At 37.2% G+C, this 14,378-nt stretch overlaps 1 protein-coding gene across 9 annotated transcripts in view; it reads right to left on the bottom strand.

Annotated features, from left to right (window-relative positions):
• The window catches only part of LOC131223415 (regulator of telomere elongation helicase 1 homolog), an 89,340-nt gene that overhangs the window by 3,638 nt on the left and 71,324 nt on the right, over positions 1 to 14,378 (bottom strand). For 6 of the 9 annotated variants that reach the window (XR_009160444.1, XM_058218823.1, XM_058218826.1 and 3 more), the window contains 3 exons: positions 11,546 to 11,616; positions 10,773 to 11,420; positions 9,320 to 9,465 (listed from right to left, as the gene is read on the bottom strand). Coding sequence is in view for 8 of the 9 variants with exons in the window: in XM_058218823.1 (XP_058074806.1) it covers positions 9,320 to 9,465; positions 10,773 to 11,420; positions 11,546 to 11,616 (865 nt within the window). In the remaining variant the exon portion in view is untranslated. Of the gene's footprint in view, positions 1 to 9,319; positions 9,466 to 10,772; positions 11,421 to 11,545; positions 11,617 to 12,662; positions 13,414 to 14,378 lie in introns of those variants that run through there. The other 3 variants (XM_058218824.1, XM_058218828.1, XM_058218829.1) reach the window with 3 other exon arrangements.

The following is a 14,378-nucleotide window of genomic DNA, read 5'->3' as shown; positions in this document are numbered from 1 at the left end:
TCAAAATAAATAAAATTAATACGAGTCAGCATTCTCCTCTGCGACAATGAACGCGTTATTCAACGAGATAAAAATTATTGCAATAAAATGGGTTTTTCTTTAACTTTCTCATGGATATTACTTCAAATCCATCTCTATGCATGATTCATGGATGCGTGGGTTATTTGAGGGGAGAGAGAAATAGTTCGAGCTTTCGGAACAATTTTGGTTCGGAATCGGCAGTGAGCAAGGTCATGTTGTTAATGATAGACTGGGCTACTCTTTTAAAAGATGTAGCTGATTGCAATCTCCCCTCTCTTTTGGGCTGTAATTTGAGGTTCTTCGTCTTGTTTTCTTTTCCTGTCTTGCTTCAATGGAGGGCTTTTCAATAAATCTTTCTAAATTGGGAAATTTTGGGGAAAATCCAATTTTATCCCATTTTCTTGCCTAAATTAAGTACTTAGAGGACCCAAATTTTAACATGATGATGAGGGTGGGCTGATCTATAGAATCATGTTTCTCTCGATTTTTCAAAAAAAAAATAAAATTAATTACTTGAATTTTCGAAAAATATATATATAATTAACTTTTTTTTAAAAAAAAAATCCGTTTTGTTTTGATATTTTCTTATTTATGTTTACATTTTTATGATTAATGGATTGCATTTCTTAGTGGAAATTTTGATTTTTTAAAAAAATATATGTTATATATATATATATATATTTCCATTTTTTTGGGTATGGATGCATGGTTGTATCATGAAATGCATGTACATGTGTATATGAATGCATGCATGCATGGATTGATGGATGGATGGATCATGAATATATGTACATATGTATGCATGGATGGATGGTTGGAAGTATAGAGAAAGCTAGTGTATTATATTTATTGTGTGTCCTTTTAGTGTAAGTGCATGTGCACACTTCCCTATTCCCCTGCAGTGTACTATATGCTTTTTCATAATAAAATATTATGTGTTAGGGCATGCAAGTCTAACACATCATCTCTCCTAAACTCTCCTCCTCCTTCTCTCTCAATATTCTCATCTCTTCTTCACATTATCCTCATCAAATCTTTTTCTACTGGAAGGATCATGTATGTGTGTGTAGTGTATGTATGTATGCAAGCATGGATGGTTAGATGGTTGGATGGATGGATCATGCCTGTAAGTGTGCATGCATGCATGGATGGATGGATGGATCATGCAAGTGTAGACATATGCATTGTTGCAATATTAATGGTATCAGCCGACAATAGCGGCATCACAGCTCCCCGATACAAAACTAGGCTGAAGTTAGAAAATTCCTCAGTATCTATCAATACATTGCAATGTATTAACAATATTTCGATACATTGCAATATATCGTAAATATCACAGTTATAAAAATTTCACAATATCATTGATACGTATCGCATGTATCAATTATATCACAGCTGTGTCAGTCCCCTAGTGAAAAAACATCAAAACATCACCAAAAATCCACAAAAAAAACCTGTTTTTTCTGAATTTTTTGTGATTACGTTCTTAAGGGAATTTCAGCTAATACTTCTCATCTGTTTCGAGAGAAAAGGCGATTTGGTTGCAGAAATCGAGATCAAAACCGAAAACCCAATTGGTGAGTTTTTGGTAATCTAAATTATTTTCTCTTCTTTAGATTGCTTAGAATCTACATTATGAAGTTAGTAATTCATGATTTTACATGTTTTGCATGCTCAATCATGGATTTTGACCTCTGATTTTCTATTTTGAAGAAAATGGGTGAATTTTGGGGGCAATCCAAAATTTTCCTGATTTCACCCATTTAGAGAGCAATCCGAGAAGTTTCATCATTTAAAATGAGAAGGTACATAGGCCTTACTTGGAGGGGGTGCAGGGATTAAGAGGCTTTATCTAGTCAATTTAGTGCTGCTGGGAAAGTGGGTCCAGAGATTCGAGGTGAAGGAAGGCAGCTTGTGGAGATCAATCATTGCTTGTAAGTACAACATTTCCAACTTGGGATGGTGTATTAGGGAGTCCCCTCTTTATAGAGATTCCTCTTACTGGAAAGCGATTGTTTCGATGGCAGGTAAAGTTTTCCAAGAGATTGGTTTCGTTGTGGGGAATGGAGAGAAAGTCTGCTTCTGGGAGGATTCTAGATTGGGAACTCCTCTCTCGTGTCTGATTCCCCCCTCGTGCGTCTCTGCCCTGATCAGAATATTTAGGTCGCCAGATGTTTTTCAGGTTTGAGGTGGGGTTCAATTTCCTCCTTGCTGGCACAGCTTGTCCGATGCTGACTAAGGAAATGCTTAGGCTTCTATCTCGGCTTCGGGGAACCTGCCCTAACTTGGTTTAGAGATGCGATTATTTGGCAGAGGGATAGCTCGGGCAGATTTTCAGTTCAATCCTTCCTTTATGTGCTCTCTCCTCCCGTGTTTGAAGTTCAAGATGGTCATTCAGGGTATCTTTGGCGATACGGAGCTCCTCCGAAGGTTACGGCTTTCACATGGCTAGCAAGCAAGAATAGGATTACAACGATGGATAACTTGCGCAAAAGAATGCTGGTGTTACCCATTGTCTACCTTTTTTGTTTGAATGACGAGGAAACAGTTAAGCACATTGTCATCCGTTGCCCTTTTTGCGAAGGGGGTCTGGGTCAGGTCTTGCCGGTCTTCAATGTTCCATGGGTCATGCCAAAGTTAATGGAGTTGTTCCTCTCATGGCATATTGGGAGGCCCACATCTAAAGACAAGTCTAAGCACAGGTTTGCCTTGCTTGCAGTGCTTTGGTCTATCTGGTTGGAAAGAAAAACTAGGTGCTTTAGGAATATCAGGGATTCCCTAAGCTTAATTGTTAAAAAAGTGTTGTTGTATATTCAGCATTGGGATTCTTAACCCTCTTGTGGTTGGGTTTGTTTCTTTTCTTTTGTTTGTCTATTGTTGGTCTACCTTTCGGCTCTTTAATAAATTATCATTTCTAAAAGAAAATACAATTAGTGTGCTGCAAAATAATGTAAGAGTGCTTGAAGGTTGATCTATAGATTTACGAAACTTTTTAAAAAATTTCAAAAAGAAATATTTTTAATTAAAAATATCAATAAATAATATTTTAAAAAAAATTACATTGACAAATAGTTGTGCCTAATACTTATAAGTCTTTGTTGATCCTAACATTAGCCACACTCATTTATTTATTTTCAAAAAAATTCAAAAAGTTATAAAAAATAATTTAAAAGCATTTTTCAAAATAAACACACCATACATTGTAGGACAGATTTAGTGCAACTAAGCAATATTGGTGACTTTTATATTCAGTATTTTAACTTTTAATTTTAAAATTAAAAAGAAAATTGTGAAAAATATTTGAGATGATATTACATGTTATTCCTAACATTCTTTTTTGCCTTTTGAATGTATTCCTTATGTTTTCATGCACATCTTCTTAGATTTATAAATGATATGAACTGACTTTGAATATAGTTGCATAACTTCTATCTGACAGGGCATAGTCTAGGACCCTAACAAAGGAAAGTTATTATGTGTACTTGCTTTTTGTGATCTTTTCATTTCTATGTAATGATATCTTTTTTAACATCCCCTAAAGTTTTATTGAAAAATTCAACCAATTTTCTAATGTTTCACAAAAACAACAATACATTACACGATACATCCAATATTTTCCATGTGATACTCGATATGTTGCCGTATCCCAAGAGTGTGATACATCCAAACCAATACTAAAAACATTGTATATATGTATGTGTCATCCTATACATGTGTATGAATGCATGCATGGATCAACAAATGGATGGTTGGATGGATGGAGATGACAACTTCAAGCCACCTCGTAACTCCATGTGAGATGGCCAGATAGATTTTTATTTTTTTTTAGTTCCTTTAGTTTTTAGATATCTTAGTTATTGTTTGATACTTTCATTTGTATTATATAAACTCATTTTCGTTACCATTGCATTCCCAACACATGCTTTTAGGCCACCATTAAATGGAAACTTATCATATATGCTTCTTCTTTTTTCTACAATTTTTTATTCCTGAATATGCAAATGTGTAGATTTTAGGTTTTTTTTAAATAAAAAAATAATTAAAAAAAAAAATAAAAATAAAAAAATCTGTGCAATTTTTTATTCCTAAAAAATCCCACCGTATTCTGTGTTTCCCTTAGTCAATGATAAATTATTAGGTATATCAATACAGTTTTCCATATCCCCAGCCAGCTAGCCATACATGTAATGATACCAATACTATGAACACTGGTCATTAGCAAAGTCGAAGAAGGTGCACTACAAAGGTCGGGGATTAATGAGATGGACTACTTTCGTCCTTTACTTAGAAACAAGTTCTTTTCGAGGTCGATGGGAATTGATGCATGCAGACCACAAGTCACCATTAGATGGGTCTTGGATGATGTCACTACCTGGTCGATCGAGGATTAGGCCATTGGATTGCATGTTAGGACCTAATCAGACCCATCCAATGATATCAATCAAGTATCTAGATAACCTAACTTTTCCATATTGTAGATCTGGACCAAATCAATGGTCCGGATTGACCTGATTTAGGCCCTGAAATACATACATTGTCCATTTGGAACTTTGGGGCCCATAGACCCATTTGGATTGCACTGATTGACCACAGGTTGGCTCAAGTTTGATGAATTCATTTGGATTGATAGAATCCTAGAATTTTCAGAAAATTACCAAAATATCTACAAGGCGTAATTGTATTAACTGCTCATAACTATTTTGGGAATTTATCCTCATAATTTAGATCTGATTTATTTCCCTTTTTAGAGTCTTTCATTCATTGTTTTATGTCCTGTATGAAGTTCAAGATTAGACATCAATCTCTATAGATATAGGATAAGCTTTAGGCCTAAAACAGTAAAGGCCATATTTGTGAGGTCCTGGAAATCTTCATGTATTAGGCCTATCTAGTCCTTATGTAAACAAATTCGAATGATGATTCATAAAATGACGGGCATCTCTAACTTTGGGATCATTGTTTTGAATAACAGTATCAGGGGTGTAGTGGCTCGATAAAAAAGCAATATACAGGAGTATCGTATCCATATCGGCTGGAATTTCTTTTGAGTTAAAGTTAGCGTAAAATATCAAAAAAAAAAAAAAGGGTGGTGGGGAGGAGAAATTCAAGAATCTATCATTTTTCTTGTGTTTTAGATGTATTTAATGATGTATCAGACCATTCTTTGACAAGAATATTGTCTATCAAGTTCAACTGTTGAGAATCAACCTTAGTAGGCCCTAATTAAAAACAAATCAAGCATGATTTGGTGAACTAGGGGTTACATTTGAAATACAACAAAAGGAAGATGAAAAACACGAAAAAGAAGGTGACGGCTTGCCCTTTTCCTATTTTTCCCATAATGGTCCATTACGCTTTGATTCATCAAATCCCACTTAAAATGACTTTCAAGGCTTCCTCAATGGTTGAAATGAAAAAGAAGAGGAACAATGAAAGAGAATTGAAAAGAAAATCAATTTTGGGCCTTTATGGCCATATCAATGTTGATAAGGACCGAATTGGCCAATATGAACCCATTTGTTTGCGGTAGGCCAATTTGGCCCCGCATCACATATAGGGTTGTAAATGGGTCAACAAACCCGATGGGGTACCTAGACCTGACCCAATGGGGTACCCAGACTCGACCCGATTGTTAAATTGTACGGGTCTGGGTCTGGGTCCAAGAATAGACCCAGTTCGTAACGGGCCTGGATTTGGTTTCCTTTATATTAGGCTCGACCCGAACCCATTTAATAAATGGGCAGGTTTGGCCTATGTTGCAAGGGACCCGTCCAGACCCAGTTTTAAACCCAATAAAATTGACAAGAAACATGGGAAAACGAGAAATCCACCCCATGTTTGGCTGAGAATATGAGGCACCACATAATCCGAATCAGTGCGCCAAAGATGGTGGGATCATTGAATTAGGATGTACGCGGATTGCATGTGAAATGCTTTTGCAGGAAGTTCCTGCGCTAGGATGGTTCAAGCTCTAGATATCCCTTAACAAGACCCGTTAGGGTGAATCTCCCTCTACTACACCCAGACCCATTTATAAATGGGTATGATGGGGTTGACTCAGACCCGACCTGACCCGACCCAGACCTGCCCATTTAATAAAAGGGTCTGGGTCTAAAATTTGGACTCGTACGCATTTAGTAAATGGGCAGGTCAGCTTTTGGCTAAACACGCCCCAAACCTGATCATTTACAGCCCTAATCACATACAGTATTGGCCGATATGGATATAATATACAATATGGCTATATCAACCAACATAATACCAATCAATGTTTTCAATATCGGTATTGATGGATGTATAGCACCTTTATGATACGGAAGCATTCCGCTTATTACTTGGGAAATATCGGATGTATCATGTAATGTTTCACTGTTTTTGGAAAACATTGGGAAATTTGTCAAATTTTTCAATGAAACTTCAAGGGATGTTAAAAAAGACATTATTACACACTTAGAAAATCAAAAGATTACAAAAATAAGTGCTCATAACAAGTTCCCTTTGTATAGGGTCCTAAACCATGCGTTGTTTGACTGAGTGATGCAACAATATTCAAAATCAACTGATATGGTTTATGAATTATAGAAAACATGTACAAAAACACAATCAGTTAATTATTTTTAAAAATTGCACACATGAAATTAACTTGTCCATATTGTCTCGTAACCCAAAAATTAGGTTTATTTCCTCATCTAGCGGTGAGATTGGTGGATATTTCTTAGACAGTTAAGAATGAAAAATATAATGGTCCTGTTTCAATAAACAAGTGTCCACGAATCAAAGGTCAGGATCATTCAAAAAATCTGATTTTGGGATGGTAACTTAACAACAACGGTTCCACAGTTTAATTGCTTTAATTTGAGTTAATATATGACACATAATTTCTAAGTGCATGCGTATAAGTGTTGTCCATGCATCATACACGTACAATTTGTGCACGCCTTTAAATAGAGAATGGGGATCTCAGCAGCTCAGGTGGGCCCCAATGTGATGTTTATGTGAAATCCACCCCAACCACCAGGTGCGTCACCCCAGCCCCATCGAAGATTCAAGTCAACCACACGATTGGAAATAGTGTATAGGGCAATGCTCTTCTGCTAAACTATTTCCCTTTGGTGTGGCCCACCTGAATCACGAATGGGAATGATTTTTGGGCCCCATGCCCAAATTTTGTTGTGGCATTTAATGGTTGGAGTGGATTTCAAATAATCATCATGGTGGGCCCTGCAAAAATTAAGATGGATGTCTCTCTACCAACTGTTTCCATTGGTGTGGCCCACCCGAATCACACGTCAACCTGATGTCTTGGTCCCAGATCTAACGTGGGATTACACATATAATGGTCCGAGTGGATCTCAATCATGGTGGGCCCCATGAAAAATCAAGGGGTCCATGAATTTGTTTTTAATATATAAGCTAAAATAAGGACGTGCACCATTTTTTAGGGCCCACCATGATGCAGTGCGTGAAATCCACTCCAACCATTAGATGTGTAATCTCGCTTTAGGCCCAGGGCCAAAAGATCAAGCTAAGCTGTGATTCAGTTGGGCCACACCAAATGAAACAATTGGTAAAGAGATGTCCACCCTTGATTTTTGCAGGGCCTACCGTGATGATTATATAAAATCCACTCCAACCATTAGATGCCACGGAAAATTTTCGAAATGGAGCCCAAAAATCAGGCTCATTAGTGATTCACGTGGGCCACACCAAGGGAAATAGTTTGGAGGGTGAGCATCACCAGTACACTGTTTTCAATCATGTGGTCCACCTAAATCACGAATGAGGCTGATTTTTTGGCCTTGGGCCTAACATGGGGTGACACACTTGGTGGACAGGTTGGATTTCACATAAACATCATGATGGGCCCCACCCAAGTAGTCAAGCCCTTTGCTTAACATGGGGTAACACGTGGTTGAACATGGATTTGCTGCAAACTCGAAACCAACCATGTGTGTGGGACCCTGACCATGGGGCCCGCCTTGATGTATCCATTGTATAACCACATCGACCATTCGTTTTGCCAGCTTATTTTAGGGCATGGTCCTAAAAATGAAGCAAATACAAATCTCAGGTGGACTACACAGGAAACAATGGTCATTGACCACTAAAAAAAATTTTGGGCCACAAAAGTTTTGAATCAAGCTAATATTTGTGTTTTCCCTTCATCCAGGTCTATGTGACCTTATCAATGGGTTGGATGGCAAATAAACATTATAGTGGACCCTAGGAAGCTTTTAATGGTAGCCATTCAATGACCATTGTTTCTTGTGGTGTCGTTCACCTAAGATTTGTATCTGCTTCATTTTGGGACCATGCCCTAAAATAAGCTGGAAAAATAGATGGACGGCAAGCATAGACAATGCATATATTGAGGTGGGCCCCATAGTTAGGGTCCAACCCACATTGCTAGTTCCGAGGTCATAGCTAATCCTCATTCAAATAATAAAGGCTTGCAGCCTTTTTTATTTCAAAAGTCAAACAGAGAGAGAGAGAGAGAGAGAGGAAGGAAAATGAGGAGGAGAGGAGAAGAAGAGGAAGAATTGTGATAATCGACAAGTAGGGTTTTTTTTTTCATTCTCTTCTCTCTCTCTTTTTTTTTCCAATGAAACCCTCTCTCGTATCAATGATATCATCAATACATCCCGATATGTTGATGATATATATCCTTGACAGCAAAAAATCGAGATACTTCCCAGGGATTTCATATCACCGAGGTGCGATACCGAAAATATCGTTATCACAAACCTTGATACCAATTGGTATCTAAGTTCACCAACTATCAAATCCATGTAAATTATGCGCCCTCCACATTCCTCAATACAACTAAAGAGCAGTAACTCTTTTTTTCTTCAAAGTTATTCCAAGTTGTCCATTACCTCCATTTCCTTTTCGTAATTTCATCACTTACGAAGAACTTGTTTGAAGTTCTCCACTTTTGCTACATGAGAGCATCTAAAACTGTAGTGGTGCCTCCACTACCAATGCTCAAACAATAAGAAATTTCATCATATCAATAATGTATATAACACTCGAATGCCAACAAATGTCAAACCATTACTTCAAATCCTCCTATCAATAAAATAATAATAATAATAATAAATAACAATATTTCAGATCCTACATAATTCAAGCACATGATCGACAAGTAACAATAATAAAACAATTACATGGTATGTTAAAAAGGTGGATTTGACCAAACTCGATCCCGTGTAAAGTTATTTATAAAGCCATAAAGCTAACTTCTGATGTAAGTGTTATTTTTAATGATGGTTCCATATGATATGATATGATATGATACCTTCTAAGAAGATCGATCCTCTCTGGAGAAGAGAATAATCTTGCAATTGACTCCAGGACAGGAATTATCTTCATCGTTTTGGACTTCAATGCCTTCATGAAACCAACAAATTCTTTGTATTCTGCTGTTGTAAGCTTTTCTTGAACCTGTAAGCCCAACATGTAAAAGAACCAGGTTTCCTCAATACAAGTGTGTGTTTGATGTCATGTCAGGATGACAAAAAATCAACTACAAGAATAAGATTTTAGGTCCATTAGCTCAACACGAAAATAAGTACATGTACTGAGAACAAGATTCTAATAAAATCAAACCCAAGAGGTAAGATTTTATAAACACATGACGCCAAATCCAACTCCAATGAAGCTATGGTATTTTCCTAATCTACCCTAGACCTTGGAAACGCACAAAATCAAGCGTAGCCGAAAAAATCTTATTTTTCATTTTGCTCAAGTTCTAGCAGAAATCATGAACATCAGAACCAAGCTACTAATACTCAATACATTTTCAAGTATTAGACCAAGTTTTCCTATGGCTTTAAAATTGCACTTAAAACTTGCTGGAATTTTATCATTCGATTGACTTATAGAGAGGAAGGGAGGGAGAGGGGGTGAGTAGGAGCGTGAAAGAAATGAACAACAGACTGTCATGAAAGATTTCTATGACAACATATTTTTTAGACAGTTGACACAAACTTATAGAAGTTTGCTGGTCACAAGTGATCCAGAACGTTGAACATGTCAGTTCCATGGAAAATGCTATGAAAATGGTACAGAAGTTATAAATAAATGAATTGCAGAACCTCAAAATTGAAGCTGGTGAATAAAATAAACAAATGGCCATTGACCATGAAAAGAAGCAATGATATCTGCAAAAGAAAGACTTGCTGATCCAGGCAGTTAATGATACAACCGCAAATAGGACAATATCGGCCTTCCATATAAAAACATAAATGTACATTTATTATGCAGCCCAACTTCACAATCTATGAAGAAATTTAGACAGGTTTATTAAACTGACTTTATGCATAACATAGCAATAACTATTACAAAAAAGAGTTTGAACTCTAACAAACTATATCGTGTCCTTAGCATTCATATTGATGGATGAAATTGCATCTCAGTTACTTTCAAGCTGGGCTTTAAAGAAACATTACTGGAATTTGAAGGCTACTTGTTATAAATAACAGGAACATTAATTTTTGGCATTTCCTCTTCATTGAACTAATTTTCAAAAGTCAATCCATTTATGCGAAAAGGAAGAATATAGCCGAGTCAGATCTGATAAGCCAGGCATCTTCAGATTTCACATAAGCCGGCCAGGCATATCCAAACACAAGCATGGCACTATTTTCTTATCCTTCTGGGGAAAAAAGGGAACTCACTGAAATGCACCAACATGATGCAAAACAACAATTTAAGTCATATTTTTCATTGCAGAATCACAACACCCTTACCTGCAACAGAAAAGCAGATCCTCTCGTCTCCTCATCACCACGAGGCACAGAACTAGTAATGTCCCTGCTGCTTTGAGCTGAAGACTCAAAAGTAGTGGTCATCCCAGTACTAACTTGAGCATGGTGAATGCTTCTATCGTCCTCGCTGGTGCCAATTTCTGCTGTGCAGGATTGGGAAAGTTGAGAAACTTGTTTATGATGTTTCTCAGAGCCAATTGTTGAAGAAGAGATGATTCGTGAATTTGCTGACAATGCATTATATAACCGCTCATAAGAGGCATTGTTCTCAGAATTTATTGTTTCCGGACCCGATTTCAATATTTTAGACTTTTTGGAAGAATAAGGCATAATCATGTCTTCTTTGCTTGGTTCTCCATCCATCGAAGAACTGCTAGTCAAGTCAACAACTTCACACTTCCGATACCGGGTATCTCTTTTCTTCAGACCAGCAGTTGTCAATTTATTCTCAGAGCAAAAAAGATTCATAGAGTTCTTTAAGTTCAGGTGAGGATTTTGTTTGTTAGAAGTAAGAGTTGAGCGATTGGCAGCAACAACATCTCCCAACTCATTGTAGGAGTTGCCTCTGCTAGCCGCGAGAATAGAAGATAATGACTCTTTAGCAAAATCTTCAGCCACTGACGTAGTCTGCTAAAACAAATTCAAGATAATAAGAAATACAAATTGCCACTATTCTATTTAAAAACACCAAATATCCAGGGAAAAAAAAAAAACTCAAAATCAAGAAGATTACTAAGGCCACAGCAGAAAATTACCAAGTAGTTGGAAGTTTTAGCTGAGAACACCTTGTTCTGAGGCGGGCAAATCTTTCCCTCATTTACGTTCTCTGTTCAAGAATATTTACCATCAGTCTACGATATAGTGCAAGAGAAAAACATATCTATTCAAGAAAACTCACCTTTTGCCTCTGTTATAAATAAGGTATGTTTACTTAAGTGCAAGATAGAAGATGCATGCATGAGCTTCACCAATCATTGTGTTTTTTTACAAAACATGCAACCCAATACAAATTAAAATATTTCTCACTGAAAAAAAGGATTGTGAATCTTCCATAAGTATGAAAAATTGGCAATAAATATAGTGCTACAGCTAACTGGGTATTGACATTTATTTTGGTTTTATCATAGAACTTCATGTACCGGAAGACTGTCAATTAAATACCTCTATTTCAAAAGCAATGAAATATGACTCAATAAATGTTAAGAGAACAAAACTATCACTAAAGTTAAAGAACACAATAGTAACCCACCTATATGGAGCATCCAAAGGACCACAATCATTTCTAGACCTTCACTTTTGATATGCAGCGTCAGGATCATACCACCTACTATCTTGTCCTGAACAGAAGAAACTGCTTCTATGCTCTTTTATCTTTCATGGAACATAGGATTCTCTGCAGTGCCTATTTCTGACTGATGCAACACAAACATGGGACCTCCTGGGGTACCTCCATCTTGTAGTAATTTGAGGTATATCAGCACACGCAAGCAGTATCCTCACCCTCTACCCACTTCAGGGCTTGATCTCAACATAAAAGAATAGCCTTTTGCTCTTCAAGGAGACCGCCGTCTCCAATGAATATACAAAATTGGTTTTCAACTTCCTATTATCCCTGGATCCAGCCCAGATTGAGCATAGACTTTCATATAGAAGTTGTTTTTTGCCAAGAGAAATAGCTTTTGAAGTAGATCATCAAGAATTACATCAAAGTAGGCTCTCTAGGCTCATGCACAGACATTCTAACAGTTACACTGCGTACGCTATACCAAATCTGTTCTTGAGAGAGAGAGAGAGAGAGAGAGAGAGAGAGAGAGAGAGAGAGGGGCTGGAGTAGCCACCCAGAGAGAGAGAGAGAGAGAGAGAGAAGGGCTGGAGTAGCCACCCACACCCCTAGCCTCTCTATTTTATTATTAGGGCTTTCATAATAAAGAAAAAAGTACATATATTCCTCCATAGTTATTATATAAGCAAAGTCCATGGGTCTAAAATCTATTCTAACACATATTTCAGCCCAATATTAATTAGAAACCACATGTGGATTATCACAGTCCACCCGTGAGATCATCACAATCTACCAACACTCCTCAAGCTGGAGCATATATATCACGAATGGCCATCTTAACGAAGAGATGATCCAAATGAATGTGCTAAGAGCCTTAGTGAACATATCCACCAACTGATATTGAGACGATGAATGACATCCACATTTCCTAACTTGCAACTCTCTCTGATGAAGTGACAATCAACTTCAATGTGTTTGGTTCTCTCATGATAAACTGAATTGTTGGCAATATGAGAGGTAGCTTGATTTCATAATACAGTCCCATGGGAACATCAATCATAAACCCCAACTCTCGCATTAATGTCTTTAACTAAACAAGTTCACATGTAGCATGAGTCATTGTCCTGTACTTCTCTGCATTTGAAATGGTCATCACACTTTGCTTCTTACTTCTCCATGCAACCAGGTTACCTCCTACAAAAGTACAATAGCTTGTAGTAGATGAAGAGCGCATGTCAGATGGAGAACCAATCTAGGCTGCATCTGAATACCTTTCTACTTGAAGATGGCCATTGCACTTATAGAGAATACCACAGCCAAGAGCTCCCTTCAAGCACCTGACTATACAAAAAACAGTGTGTCCATATGAGGAACACAGACAGCCTGCATAAACTAACCAACCATACTTACAGGGATAGTGATATCAAATCGAGTAATTGTTAAGAATATTAGCCTTTCAACAAGTGGGCGATATTTTCCTCAAGCATCAATTAATTCTCCCTAATCCACACTAAGCTTCTGATTTAAGTTCATAACAGTTTTGAACCGCATTGCTCCGCGAAGACATATCTCGGCCAATAAATCAATTGTATATTTTGTTGTGACAAATTAATGCCCACCTTAGATCTTGCTACCTCAATGCCAAGAAGTATTAAAGACAACCCAAGTCTTTTGTATGGAAGTGTTGCTGTAAAAATCTCTTTAACTTGTTAATACCTATACTGTCACTCCCAGTGACAATGATATCATCTACATACATAACTAACATAATGATACCTGCCTCACTTCGTCTTACAAAAACAGAGTGGTCAGCCTGACCATGTTTCATCCCATATTCAAACATCGTTTTACTAAGTTTGTTGAACCAAGTCTTTGGAGATTGTTTTAGGCCATAAATTGACTTCTTAAGACAACATACTTTTTCTAACTCCCCTGAGCAACAAAGCTGGGTGGTTACTCCATGTAGACCTTTTCAATAAGATCCCATGAATAAAAGCATTCTTCACATCAAGCTGATATAAGTGTCAATTCAAATTTGTTACAACAAAAACAACAACCCACATAGAGTTAAGCTTTGCCACCAAAGAAAATATCTCAGAATAGTCAACTCTTATGGTCTGAGAGTACACCCTTTAGCAACCAATCAAGCTTTTAACCAATCAACTAAACCATCAAGTTGTACTTCACTGTCAACACCCATCGACACCCAACCGTATGTTTTCAGCAGGTAATTCAGCTAGAGTCCAAGTCTGATTCTGATAGAGAGCGGGTATCTCTTCTTCCATAGCCCGTTTCCATCCATCATG

This window comes from Magnolia sinica, chromosome 13 (assembly GCF_029962835.1).
Source record: "Magnolia sinica isolate HGM2019 chromosome 13, MsV1, whole genome shotgun sequence".
NCBI lineage: Eukaryota > Viridiplantae > Streptophyta > Magnoliopsida > Magnoliales > Magnoliaceae > Magnolia > Magnolia sinica.
Note: the sequence above shows the minus strand (reverse complement) of the source record. Positions and strands in the feature narration are given on the sequence as shown.